The sequence below is a fragment of the Mytilus edulis genome, chromosome 9, assembly GCF_963676685.1.
Source record: "Mytilus edulis chromosome 9, xbMytEdul2.2, whole genome shotgun sequence".
NCBI lineage: Eukaryota > Metazoa > Mollusca > Bivalvia > Mytilida > Mytilidae > Mytilus > Mytilus edulis.
This window is the reverse complement of record NC_092352.1, coordinates 46,656,427-46,671,739: the sequence shown is the minus strand read 5'-3', so window position 1 is coordinate 46,671,739 and position 15,313 is coordinate 46,656,427. Positions and strand designations below refer to the sequence as shown.

Sequence of the window (15,313 nt, the reverse complement as noted above, 5' to 3'; positions counted from 1 at the left end):
TTAGTATGTTCGGTATTAATTTACGAAACATACACAAAAAAGTTAAATAAAAAAAATTACAGAACTCCAAATAAAATTCCAAACGAAAAGTCCCTTATTAGGGTAGCACAGTACAAATATTTTTCCCCTCCAAAACTTTAAACTGCTGTAACTTCCTTCATCCAGCTTTAAATGTTATAAAGGAGGTACCAAAAGAAAGAAGAAATATTAATCTTTCAAATGTTGATATTTGATTATTATGTAGTTAGTTGCTAAATTGTGATGTCCACACTTGAATGATATTAGCTTTTTTGTTATTCATAGCATCCCAAAATATTTTATAGATTCCTTTAAAACACAGTTTGACCTCCAGATTTTTCATATTGTATTTTTCTTTCTCTCATAAACCTTCAATGAAGTTTGCAACCTAAATTCATAAGAAATGACGTATTCTAATGGGAATAGAATTTGTTCTATTTATGTTTTTTTAGAAATCTGAGACATCCTTAAGAAGGTAACTGGTTAAGGAACAACATTTTGCGAATTTCGGGCATATAGGAGCACCAATCTAAGAGCTAAAGTCATCTTAAACACATGTACCATGGGGATCCTTCATGATTGGCCTTTAATCATAAATCAATTAGGGTTTGACCAGTAAGTAAGCATTCCATATCAGTAATTCTGAATATATATATATATAAAAAAGGAACACCCTATGCATCAAAAATCAGTTATGGCGGGATATTTTATGTCACTATTGGCCTAACCACAAAGTATTGCCCACATGATCTTATCTTGTATCAGTCAGACACGTGTATTTGTTTATAAAACCAATTATCATCAAAACTCATTAACAGTGCAAGATATGTGAATAAACAGCTGAAAATGATATTATATGAGGGTGTTTTTTTTAAATAAAAGGCAAGTTGAATGCATTTAAGGTAATAAACAGTGAGGGAGAAAACGAGTTGACCGAGGCAGAACTGGTCAGATATTTTTTTTTCTTAAAAAAATCATTGTTCGTAAGCCAGTTAATAAATAGAAATAGAAATAGAAAATATCAAAAATAAATGACATTCTAGTATATGAAAATCGGGAATTGTGTATCATTTATTCTTATTCATAGTACTCAACTGGACCGTGATAGTAAATAATTATATTTAATTATTATAAAAGCACTGTCCATGTTAAACAAGAAGCGGATGAAACCATGGGGATATTCAAACCTACGTAAGTCGAAGTTTTGTGGAAAGGTTCCTTGTCGTGTTAAGTTCTAGCTTTTGTGTTACAGTTATTAAATTGTTCTTTGTGTGACAATTACGGTAACTTATAATCATGAAAACTGTTAATCGCTGTGTCATTTGTGGAGAGTTTTCTCATTGGCAATCATACCACTTCTTCTTTTTTTATATATGTTTGAACTGAATATACTATTATCACGATTTATATACTTATATAAACCTTAAGAACTTCGTACAAGTTTTCACCGACAGCAAATGGTGTATTGTCAAATTAATTAAGCAGTAGTTGTAAAGTTTCTGTTAACAAATAAACAGATATCAGAAGATGTGGTATTAGTGTCAATGAGACAACTCTCCATCCAAGTCATAATTTGTAAAAGAAAAACTACAATTTGGTCTTCAACACAGAGTCTTGCTCACATCGACAAGCAAGCTATAAAGGGCCCAGAAAAAGACTTTTGTATAATCATTCAAACGGGAAAACTAACTGTCTTATCTATACAATAAACGAGAAACACTTATGAACTACAACAAACGAAAACTGCTGAACATCATGAACATCGTGAAATTTATAGTTTATCAAATAAGAAGACGCAAACACTGCAGCCGAGCAAGGTCCGTCTGATGAACATGACAACAGGTCTATAAAACAACACTTCGTAAGTTCATATATAAAGGCAACAGTAGTATACCGCTGTTCAAAACTTATAAATCGATAGAAAAAAACAAATTCGGGTTACAAACTAAAACTGAGGGAAATGCATTAACTATAAGAGGAAAACAACGACACAACACTTGATTCGGAACGTGCAGTGTCAACAATCGGAAAGCAAAGGCTGGACAAGAACCGACACACGGAAGACCTATATAACCGAAACGACATAAAATTAAATAGCTGAATTATTCTACGGTCAACTTTACTTCAGGGAGTCGGAACCATAGTTTAAATTATACTTTTTACCGGAATTATACTTATTTGAGCAACACGACGGATACAGATGTGATGCAGGATAGCTTACCCGTTCGGAGCATCTCAGATCACACTCAGGGTTCAAGTTGCTCAGTCTTTAGTTTTTCTATGTTGCTTTTTTGCACTTTTGTTTGTTTGTTGGCCTTTTTTACTCTTTAGCTATCCTGTTAATTGTTCATTTTTAGCAAGAAGTTATCACATGGTAAAATTTCTTTTAATTAACTTTTAAACAAATTTTAGCAGCCAATTAATGTCCCATATAGAAGAAAAAAATATAAGATTAGATATTAAATCTGCTGGTCTTTTGGATAAGTTTATAAATTATAATCCTGGTTCCTTTGATAACTATTATAAAATTTCAATTTTTGAATCTTAATATCAAAAAGATTTTTGAATATAATATCATTGATTGTACAACTTAATGCCAAATGCAATATTAATTTAATAGTTCACGTTTGTATCATGTCTTTCAAGTTCTTTATCAAGAAGTATTCTATAAATCGTAATATTTGATGCCATATCAATTCAATTATAAAAGTTCTAAAATTTTCATAAAAGCTTTCAAAGTTTCATAAAAAAAATATATGGATTATTCTCCTATATACCTTCTGGTAAAAGTACATTTACGGCCAAAATACTTGATCAACCGAAAATCACATCCTTGAAGGAATCAGACTGTAATACTGTTTTTAATTCTAATTCCTTTGATGTTGATCGTATTTATTAAAATTTCAACTGTGCATACAGGTGTGAAGTTTGTAGCCTTTTTAACTATCATTTTTACATCGAAAAAAATCTGTGTACAACTATACGAGTTAGTCAAAAATATGAATACCGATATCTATTTGAGAAACAGGGATCTAGGTCAAGCTCCTGACCGACAAGGCACAGAAGAAATAGATGTCCATAATGGTACGGAACACATTCAATCGGACGAAACAACCGGGAAATGGTCAATTTCTAACAATACAAAAGAGTTGCTTAGGGCAATTTTTGTGGAATTTATTGGTACATTGTTCTATGTCTTTATAGCAACGAACGGCTATTGGTATGGTCCAGGTTTTGTATTAACGTCACTGATTATAGCTTTTGGGAAAATAAGGTAAGGTTGTGTTGCGTTAACAAATAAACAATAATGCTTAATGTTAATTAAGACTCTAATATGAAATGATTTTAAGTTTTATATTTTTTTACTTACTTATAGGTCAAAAAGGCCGGGTGTACAATCATTGTATTGACAAATATCATTATTATACTGTATAAATACACAATGTCACTAAAATAAACTAATTCGTATTCGTATTCGTTAATGATTCATGGGATATTTAACGGATCATAGACTAGATAATACTTCAGTAGATACATCTTCAGGTTTCTAGTACCGCATAGTTTTCCGTCCCTCACCGATCTAATGTAAGATCACTGTCAATCATCAAGTCAAAAATTAATTATCATTATTTAATTAGCAAAAATTACTGACGTAATCGACGGTAGCAAAACCTAAAAATGACAGATTTTTTTAATCAATGCTTTCTAATTTACATTGCAAATTTATTTACATAGCTTGAATTCCATACACAATATAGAGTTTATTCATATATAAAATAATTTCTTGTTTCCATTTATTAGTGAAGAAGGAATTTCACTTTTTATTTTTATATTTATTTCAGCGAAGGGCATTTTAATCCAGTAGTTACCCTTGCAGTAAGCATAAGTAGGGGATTTACCAGAATGACTGCACTCTATGTTATCGCTCAAATGGTGGGAGGGATAGCAGGAGCGGCTTTAGCAAAAGTGAGATCATTATTTTTTAATCTATGCTTAGTATAATGTAACATTTCTAACTGCAAGTACATAGATTACCGTAGCCGTATTTGGCATAACATTTTTGAAATTTGGTGTCATCAATGCTTTTCAACTTTGTTCTTGTTTGGCTTTATAACTATTTAGATCTGAGCGTCAGTGATGAGTTTTATGTAGATGAAACGCGCGTCTGATGTATTAAATTATAATCCTGAAACCTTTGATAACTATATTATAAAGAATATGAACAACATGTAAATATGAAAAATTCGAATTAGGTCTCTCACAAATAAAAACACGCGTTCAAATTAATTCTAAGCCTGATATCTATGATGAGTTCATTTTTAACCATTTGGTTAATTGCACTGCTGATGCAGGTTTCCCGCCAAGGATTTTTTCAGCCCAGTTGTCAAAACTTCTGTTTTCACATTAATCACCTTTGACATGGTCATAATTATAACTTTGAATGTTTCGAAATACTAATAACTATACCCCCATCCATTTCCTCATCTGTATTTCAGAAAACCAGTCGCTATTCAAAGCATTTTTTATTTTTTTTCATGATTAGAAAGTCACTGGTTAGTTGGGTTTTTTTTTGGTATCTGTAATGATTTTATTGTTAATTACCTCTAGATTTTTCATTCTATTTTAACACGGTATGTTTATCAATCTATAAAAACTAATAATAATGGTGAAGTATTGAATGTTCCACGCTGCCCAGCTTGATGATGTTTATCAATCTATAACATTTTTATTATACCACAGTTATCTTTTTCTATATAAAATAAGTACACAATAATTTCACTATTTTGCAAATTACAAGCTCTAAAGTATTGGACTGGTCAAAAATTTCCAACTATTAGACCTGGGTGAAAATATTTGACCGCAAGCTTCATTATATTTCGTTGAATTTTAAATGCAGCTACTCGATTGGAGGATTTTGAAAATAACTCGTTGAGTAACGACGTCGTGCTTACCTATTGTATCTAGTATAGGGTTGACGTCAGTGCAAGACGTAGCCTTAGCATTTGAACATATCTATGAAGTAAACGATATGGTTTGGTTTCTTCTTTTTAATATTACAATAGTTGATTTAACACTGCCATTGCTTGTCTGTTGTCTTTTTCGATATAATAAAATACTTACTGACTGGATATTCGTTGGATAGTAAGTTTATTGTCCATTGGATACAAATATTGCCCTCAGATACGCCTCAGGACAATATTTGCTCCTCGGGACAATAAATTTACTATTCCACTCATACCCAGTCAATAAGAATACTTTATTGTATAGCAATATAATATTTCCCACAGAAAGTTACCAAGAGTTAGCGTGCAATAAATTTTAATATTACACTAGTGCAATAAATCTTCAAAATTCAAGACTTCATCAACGAAAAAATCTTAGTTTAAACAAGTTTTTACTTTAAATATTATATTGCTATACAATAAAAGGGTTATTGTATGGAGATTGGGGAATATTCATGCAATAACCTTATAATACTAATGGTGAGATATTGAATGTTTCAGGTTGTCTTCTTTGATTATTCCAATGCCGTTAGATTAGGACCATATCTCAATGTTTTGGGTGAATCTGTTGAACCTGCAAATGGAATTTTATGTGAAGGATTAAGTACCTTTCTACTTGTGTTAACGTACTTAATGTCTATAGTAGATAAAAGAAATAAGGACTCGATGTTGTCACCAATAGCCATTGGATGTGTTGTAACGGCAAACATTGTAACAACGTGAGTATTTAAAAAAACAGCATTTTTAGTATTGGTGAGGATTTTTCATAAAACATTATCTGTGAATGGTTGTGCACTATATTAAGAAAAAAAAGTGGAAACATGGGAACAAACTGTGCCCCTCTACTTGCCGACTTGTTTCTTTATTATTATGAGGCTGACTTCATGCAGGAACTTCTTAGGAAGAAAGATAAGAAGTTAGCAATATCCTTTAACTCTACTTTCCGCTATATAGATGATGTTCTTTCACTAAACAATTCAAAATTTGGTGACTATGTGGAACGCATCTATCCCATCGAACTAAAGATAAAGGATACTACAGATACAGTTAAGTCGGCTTCATATCTTGACTTACATCTAGAAATTGACAATGAGGGTCGGTTGAAAACAAAACGTTACGACAAAAGAGATGATTTCAGCTTTCCAATTGTGAACTTTCCATTTCTAAGTAGCAACATTCCAGCAGAACCTGCATACGGGGTATATATCTCCCAATTGATACGATATTCCCATGCTTGCATTTCCTACCATGATTTTCTTGATAGAGGGTTGCTGCTCACAAGGAAGCTATTAAACCAAGAGTTCCAAATGGTGAAGTTGAAATCATCCCTTCGTAAATTTTACGGACGCCATCACGAGTTGGTTGACCGTTATGGAATAACCATTTCACAAATGATATCGGATATGTTCCTTACGTCGTAACTACAATTCCCTTCCCTTTCATGAATGTGACCTACCGAATTAGACTATTTACCGGATTAAAATTTTGTAATCACATAAGCAACACGACGGTTGCCACATGTGGAGCAGGATCTGCTTACCCTTCCGGAGCACCTGAGATCACCCCTAGTTTTTGGTGGGGTTCGTGTTGTTTATTCTTTTGTTTTCTATGTTGTGTCATGTTTACTATTGTTTTTCTGTTTGTCTTTTTCATTTTTAGCCATGGCGTTGTCAGTTTGTTTTAGATTTATGAGTTTGACTGTCCCTTTGGTATCTTTCGTCCCTCTTCTACATTCTTGATCCGGAAGAGGCATTTCTCGAAGATATATAGTTGCGAAAAAATCAATTATACGGTATTAACTTCTAATAAATTATCTGTTTGCAAAGTATAAAGTATTGGAAAAACGAATGATTTCATAGATTGCCTTATCGGTATTTGGTACAACTTTTTGGGGAAATTTGGTTCATCAATGTTCTTCAACTTTATACTTATGACTTGAATCTGCACACTTTTCCCCCGAGCATAAATGATTGACTTGTTGATTGAATATATAATTGAGTGATTGTACCCCGATATGTAGGTTTTGAAAAGCATGTTGACAAGGATGAAGGTTGATTAATCAAGTGTTCTATTTTCAAAATCAATAATTTAGTGTCACAATATAAGCTTAACAGTAGGTCCAATTTGAATCCGTCAAATAGTAGTTGAAGTTTACCCTTTCGGAGCACCTGAGATAACCCCTAGCTTTTGTTAGAGTTCGTGTTGCTTATTCTTTTGTTTTCTATGTTGTGACATGTGTATTGTTGTTTGTATGTTTATCTTTTTCGTTTTTAGCCATGGCGTCATTTTTTTCGATTTATGAGTTAGACTGTCCCTCTGATATCTTTCGTCCCATTTTTGTAACACACAGATAGCGCAGAAGTCATTCTAAAAAATACGTTGAATTTAACTTCCTCTTCCTCACTTCAAAAAAGGACTACCTCTGTGCATCGGTTTGACTGCAATGTTGGAGAAGTACAACTGACAATATTTCTATACCAATGGAAACCCTTTCATTTTCCAACGTGTTATAGTTCATGATAAGTCAAAATCTTGGTTTATTGAATTCTAGTTAAACACTTTATAAGGCAAACTTTTAATTGTCTGGCTTATGTTTGTTCAATGTTTGTAGTTGCTAACTTTGAATATATATTTCTTTTCAGAGGTAAATTATTGAGCATTCTCAAAGAAATCTATGCTTGCAACACGCATCGATCGCGTTACCAGTCGTTCATATTACCTTATGGACCAAACTCATATAGAGTTTAGAGTATTCAAATATATTTAAAGATCCAAGAGGGACAATCAAAAACTGGGGATGATCCGGTGCTGATCCTGCTCCACATGTCACACCTGTTGTGTTACTCATGATATTTCAAAACGATAAATAGTCTATTTCGATAGGTCACATTCGTGAAAAGGAAAGTGGATTGTAGTTACGACATAATGTACATATCCGATATCATCTGTGAAACGGTTATTGCATAACGGTCAACCAACTCGTGGTGGCGTCCGTAAAATTCAACTTCACCATTTGGAACTCTTGGTTAAGTTATTAATCATAATATATATAAAAATCTTAAAATGAATTGATAAAAAAATGAAACATGAAAAAAATGAATTGATGGCCTTGTGACATATTTATAAGAACAGATTAATGATTTTACGGTTTCTTCTAGAAATTAAGCGTTCAAATTTTTACTAAATAAAAATAAAGTGAGAATTCCTCATTCCTGCAATTGCCTAAAAAGTGTTGATGTTGACTTTGTGACCTCTAACAAGTTATAAATATATTATTATTATATCAATGGTATTTTATGAGCGCACATATAGAGTGTACGTGATCAGTGTGTTTAAGAATTTATTATCTTACAAGCTAAAAGAGTAACTAAAGATACCAGAAAGTCAAACTCATAAATCGAAAATAAACTGACAACGCAATGGCTAAAAATGAAAAAGACAAACAGACAAGCAATAGTACAAATGACACAACATAAAAAACTAAAGAATAAACAACACGAACCCCACCAAAAATTTGGGGTGATCGCAGGTGCTCCGGAAGGGTAACTTGCTTCCTTAGACCAATGGAGAGAATGAATATTATAAATGACACTGTGTACCTATGCTTACGGTCGTATTTAGTTGTATTATAATTTTTTTATATCTTTTTTCTACATATATTGTACTTCTTGATCATAAATTATAATACTTCCTTAATAGTTATTATCAAAAGTCATCAAAATACGTGTGGATTGTGAAATTGAACATCTATAGTCTGTCCTCTATAAATGAATCAACCTGCAATACAGGATGAAGCATTCATATATGTCACTATTGTATAAATTGCATTGACCTACTCTGGTATAAAGGTGGGTAAAATATGTGATACAAGATTGAATTTAGATCTTTACAAAAAACTTGATTGAAAACCATAGAAGCCTCGTTCTGTTCACTGTTGTATTTAAAACCTGCTTAACTTGCAGTTTGAATGTGACCGGTGGATCCATGAATCCTGCACGAAGTTTCGGCCCTGTCGTGTGTCTGTCGAACTCCAAGTACAGTCATGTCGTATGGAAGTATCACTATGTGTACTGGGTCGGACCTACAGCTGGATCAATAGTAGCGGCTGTTGTTTATAGGTTAACATAACTTCAGATTTTGTATCAAAAACACTGTTTCTCGCCAACATATTCTGACAATGAAGAAATTTTCTTTTCAGTGTTAACTTTCACTCTTTCAAAATGATTTAAGATTGTATGTAAATTCCTTGTTTGTATACAAAAATTTATATTACTTTGAATTTTGTTAACAAAATTTTGTTAAACTTATAATAAAAAAAAACCAGGGATGGCATAGATACAAACATTACATATCTCAAAATACTAGGCAACAAAAAACAAATGTGAACAACTCAAACTAGACAAACCAAAGACCTGACTTATGACAAAATAATCAGCGAGAAACAAATATGACAGAAAATAAAAAAAAATACAACCTACTAATAATAGTTGTATTGTGTTCAATACATATAATGTATTTCAGATTCATATTAAGTACAGAACCCTGTTGTTGCAGAACCCAATGACTAACTTCATATTGTAAGTAAAATAATCAATTTTTGAAAATATTTAATTAAATAAAGGCAACAGTAGTATTAATTCGATTAAGCAAATACAAATCCGGGTAACAAACTAAAACCAAGGGAAACGCATCAACTATAAGAGGAAAACAACGGAACATCAGAAACACAGAAATTAAACAACAGCAAACGCCAAAATACATAGAAATCAATGCTGGTACAGGACACTTTGAAAAAAACAAGAACTAGTATATATATTTGATTAGGGTCCAGCTGAAGGACGCCTCCGGGTGCGGGAATTTCTCGCTGCATTGAAGACCTCCTGCTGTTGTCTGTTCTATGGTCCGGTTGTTGTTTCTGTGGCACATTCCATATTTTCATTCTCAATTTTTTTTATTGAACCTGATTTGTGTAGCTAGTCAAACCTCCCGCTCATATAGTAATGTTAAAAATACCGCTAATATAATAATGTTAAAAATACCGCAAAAACTTATGATAATGTTAAAAATACCGCTACAATGACAATACCACATGAAACGATTTCAGTATAAAAAGTTAAATCACAAAAATACTGAACTCTGAGGAAAATTGAAAACAGAAATAATAACACACGCAATAATACTGAGCACAGAAAAATACATAGTTTTAATAATATGCTAATTCATAACAACATTAAGCGTTAATATTGATGCGAATCTCTTATTTAAAAAGATCGTCATGATAAGTTGGTTGCATCGGTTTAGAAAAAAATATAATGTTTAGAATGTTTTAATTGTCGAACGTTATTCTTGTTACCAATCTTAATGTTTTAAATCTTCCCAATATGTTGCGTCATTTTGTTTTCAGATGTTGTCAAAACTGGATGTTCTAGGGGTACAGAATCCAGATGAATAATATAGATTTATATGACTAAATGATTTACTGAACAGTTATTTTGTATTGTAATTGATGTTTCAAACGTTCTAATATTTGCAACAAAATGCGGGTTTAACTATAATATATCATGGTCATAGCATTTTTTTTATGATAAGTAAGTTCCAAAAAGAAATCACGAAAATTAACGTATATTAGAATCAAACAGAGTTCCTTGGATTTTTTGTGTAGCACTTTGAAGCAGAATTTAAATTACAGAATTCTAAAACAATATCTGGGTAGTTAAACTTTATCTATCATTTTGGGAAAAAAGGAAAAATGGCAAATAATGAACTAGCAAATTTTTATGGAACTTTTCATCAACAGGTTTTCGTCGAATCCTTACCAATACAATGAAACATATAGATATGCAGCTTGGTTTTACCCAGACAAACGGCAAAATCAAAAGCTATTTTTTTAAAATATATTTGTACATATAAAGAATTATAATTTTAAAAATATAGAGAACCATTATTGTATTGGTAATTTGTTTTTCACTTTTTTGCAACAAAGTATATAACTGTTTAGAATTATTATAAAAGAGACAGAACCATTAATCCAGTAAAAACAGCCACCACCCTGCACGGATTTGGTAATTGAAATTAACGTGTATCGTCCTTCCCTACACTCAGTCACTCATTTGCTCCCAAATGGTCGTATAACGACTTTGAGACGAAATCAGGCATTATCAACGACGTTGTGTATTCCGTTGAGTCGCTGAAAAGTTATGTAAAAAATATTATCAACTTTGTTTATCGGCACATCTACCGTCAAAGTTATTGTCATTACACATCCGTGAAAAAAAAACTTTTCAATAGTTAAAATGATTGATTGATTGGTTGTTTATTGCCTAACGTCAAGTTGCAAATATTTCATGCATGTTCAGGACGAGAACAAGTTAACAATAAATACAATAGGAAGGTCTTGTCAAAGAGGCCATCCGGGTTGATGGTCGGGAAAATTTTGACTGCCATTGGAAAATGAGGGTATATTGGATAGGAACAGATATTTTGCCCTGCAACAGGCAACCTATGGACCACTCAAAGAGTTTATGCAAGGATTCCTGACGTAAAAAGAGCGTGGAACTTTCTTTATATAATGCATCGGATTAATCGTCCCCGTTATTACCGAACGTGGTAGCAAACTTGTACATCCTGCACAAACAAAAGGACGAACTACTTTAGCAAGCGTTTTGCTACCGGTCGGATGAAGACCAAGTTACCATATTTCTATTCCCCAGTTACCCTTAGGGGTCTTTTTTAAAACGTACATTTGTACAAATTGTTCAGATTGTTATTCAATACCTGTTTCAAATCAGACCAATTACACATATTTCTTGACATTATTTTTTTTTTAAAGGAAATTTGTATGTAAGGATAAATTCTTTACACGAAAACAAGTTTTGTTTTTTATGCATTTCAAATTTGCACACTTTGTTTCTTAAAGTTTAAACACAAGGTAACTGCCACTATATACTTTTAAGCTCATCTAATTCAACAGATCAAGTTGGTTGTTCTCATCACTTGACGTACGTCGTCAGTCCCAATGTTAAAACCAAGATCTTCTAATTTTTCCGTCGACTCCTTAGATAAGTTGTTTGAATCACTGTTTGCCAATTTTTACACTTTGGTGAAACATTTAACTGATACAGAAAAAAGTTACATAGAAAATTTATCAACAGTACAACATATCTACTTAATCTTACCCATGTATGCATATCATGTATGCATATATGTTTTTGTTTAAAGTTGGAGAGTGGTCATTGTTAAAAATGTACATGGGATCATGAAGGTGAGCAAAACAAGCTCTTGAAATCCTAATGTTATCCTACAGTGTCAATAATTCTTCATTTTTGCGAAATCTGTTATCCAAAGTCCTTAAATATGGTGAGCAATATTCCATCAATTAAAAACGTATATATGTTTACTCAAGCTACAAATATTGAACTATAATTAGTTGACATTGCATTTATTTGAAAGCCCCGCACTCTGTAAACAGTGTATGAAGTACACCACTAATTGATGGTTCCATTGCTTTCTATGTTAAATTTTTCCATTTCAAGTAGGCAAACTTCTTTTGTTTTTTAAAGTTCAAATAAAGTCACAATCATTGCATGTCAAAGCAACACTTTATGGTTTCTTGTACTGGAAAAATCAACACACCTGTAATGGCATATTAGAAAGAACTGGTTCCCAGAACTTCGGATGTACCAAAACAGGTACTTCAGCAGACATGGGGTCAATTACTTTTGAAAGTAATCAATTACATTCAATTACATTTACAAAATCTTCAATTAAATTACACATTACATTTGACCTTTTTTACCAATGTAATAAATTACTTTCCAATTACTCGACAAATGTAATTAATTACTTCAATTACTTTTGAAAGGATAATTTAGATAAAATATTGAAGACATAGATTTCTCCTATGATATGTACATAATTATCATCCATTTCTTTATAGTAATTACAAATAATATCTTCAGCGATTTTTTTGAATACAGTAAGTAGCCTTGAAGAAGCCTTATTCAATATTTTGAAAACATTAAATTTTGTTGTTATTACCTATTGAAATTTTATATTTTAATGTATTTCATTGAAAATGATACAAAAAGAGAGCCCTTATTTTTACATTTTGAAAAGATTTTTTATTTTGATCACAACTTATTAAAATTATTTTTCCTAAAAAAATATTTGATTTACATGATTTAGAAAGCCTGCCTTTTTAAATATCCTTTAGTTTTAATCACAATTTATTTTTTTGAAAATCATGCACCTTGGGAATATTTATCTCTCTCTAATTGTCTTTAACACCTGTTTATAATGCAAACATAACTGTTGTAAAAACAGTAATTTTATAGTTTAAGATAAAACAAATAGCCAGAGGTTATATTTATTGATTATGTTAAACCAATGTCTAACAATATCTATAAAATATACATATAGGTAACAAGATAATTAAGGTATAAGACAGTGACTTACTAATGGTTTCTTTTATACACAAATTATGGCATGTTTTTGTAATATTTATTTTTTCTTTGTATTTTATTTTTTTGTAAATTCAATACAAAATACAGAATCTCCAATGGTAGTTTTGTAATTACATAGAAACTATAATGTATAGGCTTTGCTTTGTCAGCTAAGAAAATTTACTAAGGTCATGGCTTTTCATTATTTTTTGAGAACATTCACGATTCAATCTTTCTGATCCAAAATTTAAATGAAATTGAGATGTAATTTAAATGTAATTGTCAATTACACAGAATTTTGGCTATGTCATTCATTTGATACCAAAAATACCTTAATATTCCACATATTTTGAAAGTTACACTAATGCGTAGGAACTATTTTGTGTTAAATATGTGCTACTTCCTGGTATGTGCTTTCTGGCAGGACCGAATTAGTAGTGTTCCACCTGTAATCGTTATTAAAACCGTAACCTGCTATAAAATATATAAAAGTTCAACTATTCTGAACAATTATCCTAAATATATAGTTTTAATTTGATGAAACCAACTCTTTATGTTAAACTATCTAAATCAAAACCTTAACCAAATATGGGACGGACAACCAGAACAGAAAATATAAGGCCTAGTCTATCGTAGGCGGGCATACAACAGACTGTTTTTAACCATAATAATCATTCATTATTTTAAATAGAAACAAAAGCTTCAGTTTTTTCATTGTGATAATTTTAAACCAATACATCGGTACTCCATACTTGACTTTTATTCAAGAGTTAAATGCCTGCCTTATACGTACATTTATTGGGGAGTAAAAAAAATGACCGAAGTACATTTTGTATGAAGGGTGGACCATGCGCTTTGTTTTAAACATTTGCGCACGGTCGACAGCAGTATTGATTGTGACGTTGTTAATTATCGTAATAACGTGTTTTGTATTCTTTTATTTGTCTCTATGAATATTACTTTTACTGTTTAGTCTGTTTTGGTGATATCCATTTGTAATGACACTGTGATTATGCATGCCGTCATTGTGTTATTGTTCTATGCTATTTTTTGTATTCTTGTCTTTCATTTTTGCTTATGTGCTTTGTCCATATGCATTTTGTTTTGTGTTACTTTGATACATATGACGCGTCCCGTCATTGTGTAATTGTGCTACGGTAAATATTTTTTATTCTTGTCTTAAATTTTTGCTTTTGTGCTTTGTCTATATACCTTTTTGTGCTTCTTTGTTACATGTTTGTTTGGTTCTGTCACGATCCAGATGAATTTTATAGAGTAATTCACATATTTATTCAGTCAAACTTGTATATAGATAATGATTTTGAAATTGTCGTAATGATCAGAGAATTGCACTTGCAGTCTTTGCGCAGGACGCCTTTTTTTCATAGTTTATTTTATACATAGTTTTAACATACGCTTTTATGTATATATGTACGTTTGGCCTAAGTTTGGTTCACCTGTGTTTAAACGCACACTGATTAGGCTTGGCCTATTTACACACCTGTTGACTATTTTAAATAGTGGTCAATCGAGTTCTTCGGACAGGTTTGGCTATTTTTAAACAGTGGTCAGATGAGTTCTTTGGACACGTTGTAATTTTATTTCTGCTTGGGATTTTCGTGTGGAAGGATGCCACACTCGTTAGAGCATTTTCATATTTGATAGCTAAATTTAACCTACAGTGGTTCTACTGTATTAGTGCATCAATTCCGAGGTAAGTGTTTTATTCTTACATATATTTATACTTTTCTGTGTCTCACTTTTGTTTATCAAATTTCCGAAACTTTCAGACTTCTGCAGACAATTTTCCATTATGTAAATTGTTCAATTTATAATGTTTTGTAAACGGAT

At 31.7% G+C, this 15,313-nt stretch overlaps 1 protein-coding gene across 1 annotated transcript; it reads left to right on the top strand.

Annotated features, from left to right (window-relative positions):
* The first annotated feature begins 2,914 nt into the window (after positions 1–2,914).
* On the top strand, positions 2,915–11,048 carry LOC139488493 (aquaporin-like). The gene is made up of 6 exons (XM_071274174.1): positions 2,915–3,292; positions 3,861–3,984; positions 5,523–5,740; positions 8,984–9,139; positions 9,543–9,598; positions 10,426–11,048. Exons 1-5 carry the CDS (start codon positions 3,018–3,020, stop codon positions 9,583–9,585), a joined length of 816 nt encoding a protein of 271 aa, XP_071130275.1. The 5' UTR covers positions 2,915–3,017; the 3' UTR covers positions 9,586–9,598; positions 10,426–11,048.
* The last annotated feature ends 4,265 nt before the right edge of the window (positions 11,049–15,313 follow it).

Excerpts from the sequence above, each read along its gene's own strand:
- LOC139488493 (XM_071274174.1), top strand. The coding sequence starts at position 3,018 with ATGAATACCGATATCTATTTGAGAAACAGGGATCTAGGTCAAGCTCCT. Across the intron at positions 3,293-3,860 it reads ATAGCTTTTGGGAAAATAAG|CGAAGGGCATTTTAATCCAG; the intron begins GTAAGGTTGTGT and ends TATTTATTTCAG. Across the intron at positions 3,985-5,522 it reads CAGGAGCGGCTTTAGCAAAA|GTTGTCTTCTTTGATTATTC; the intron begins GTGAGATCATTA and ends TGAATGTTTCAG.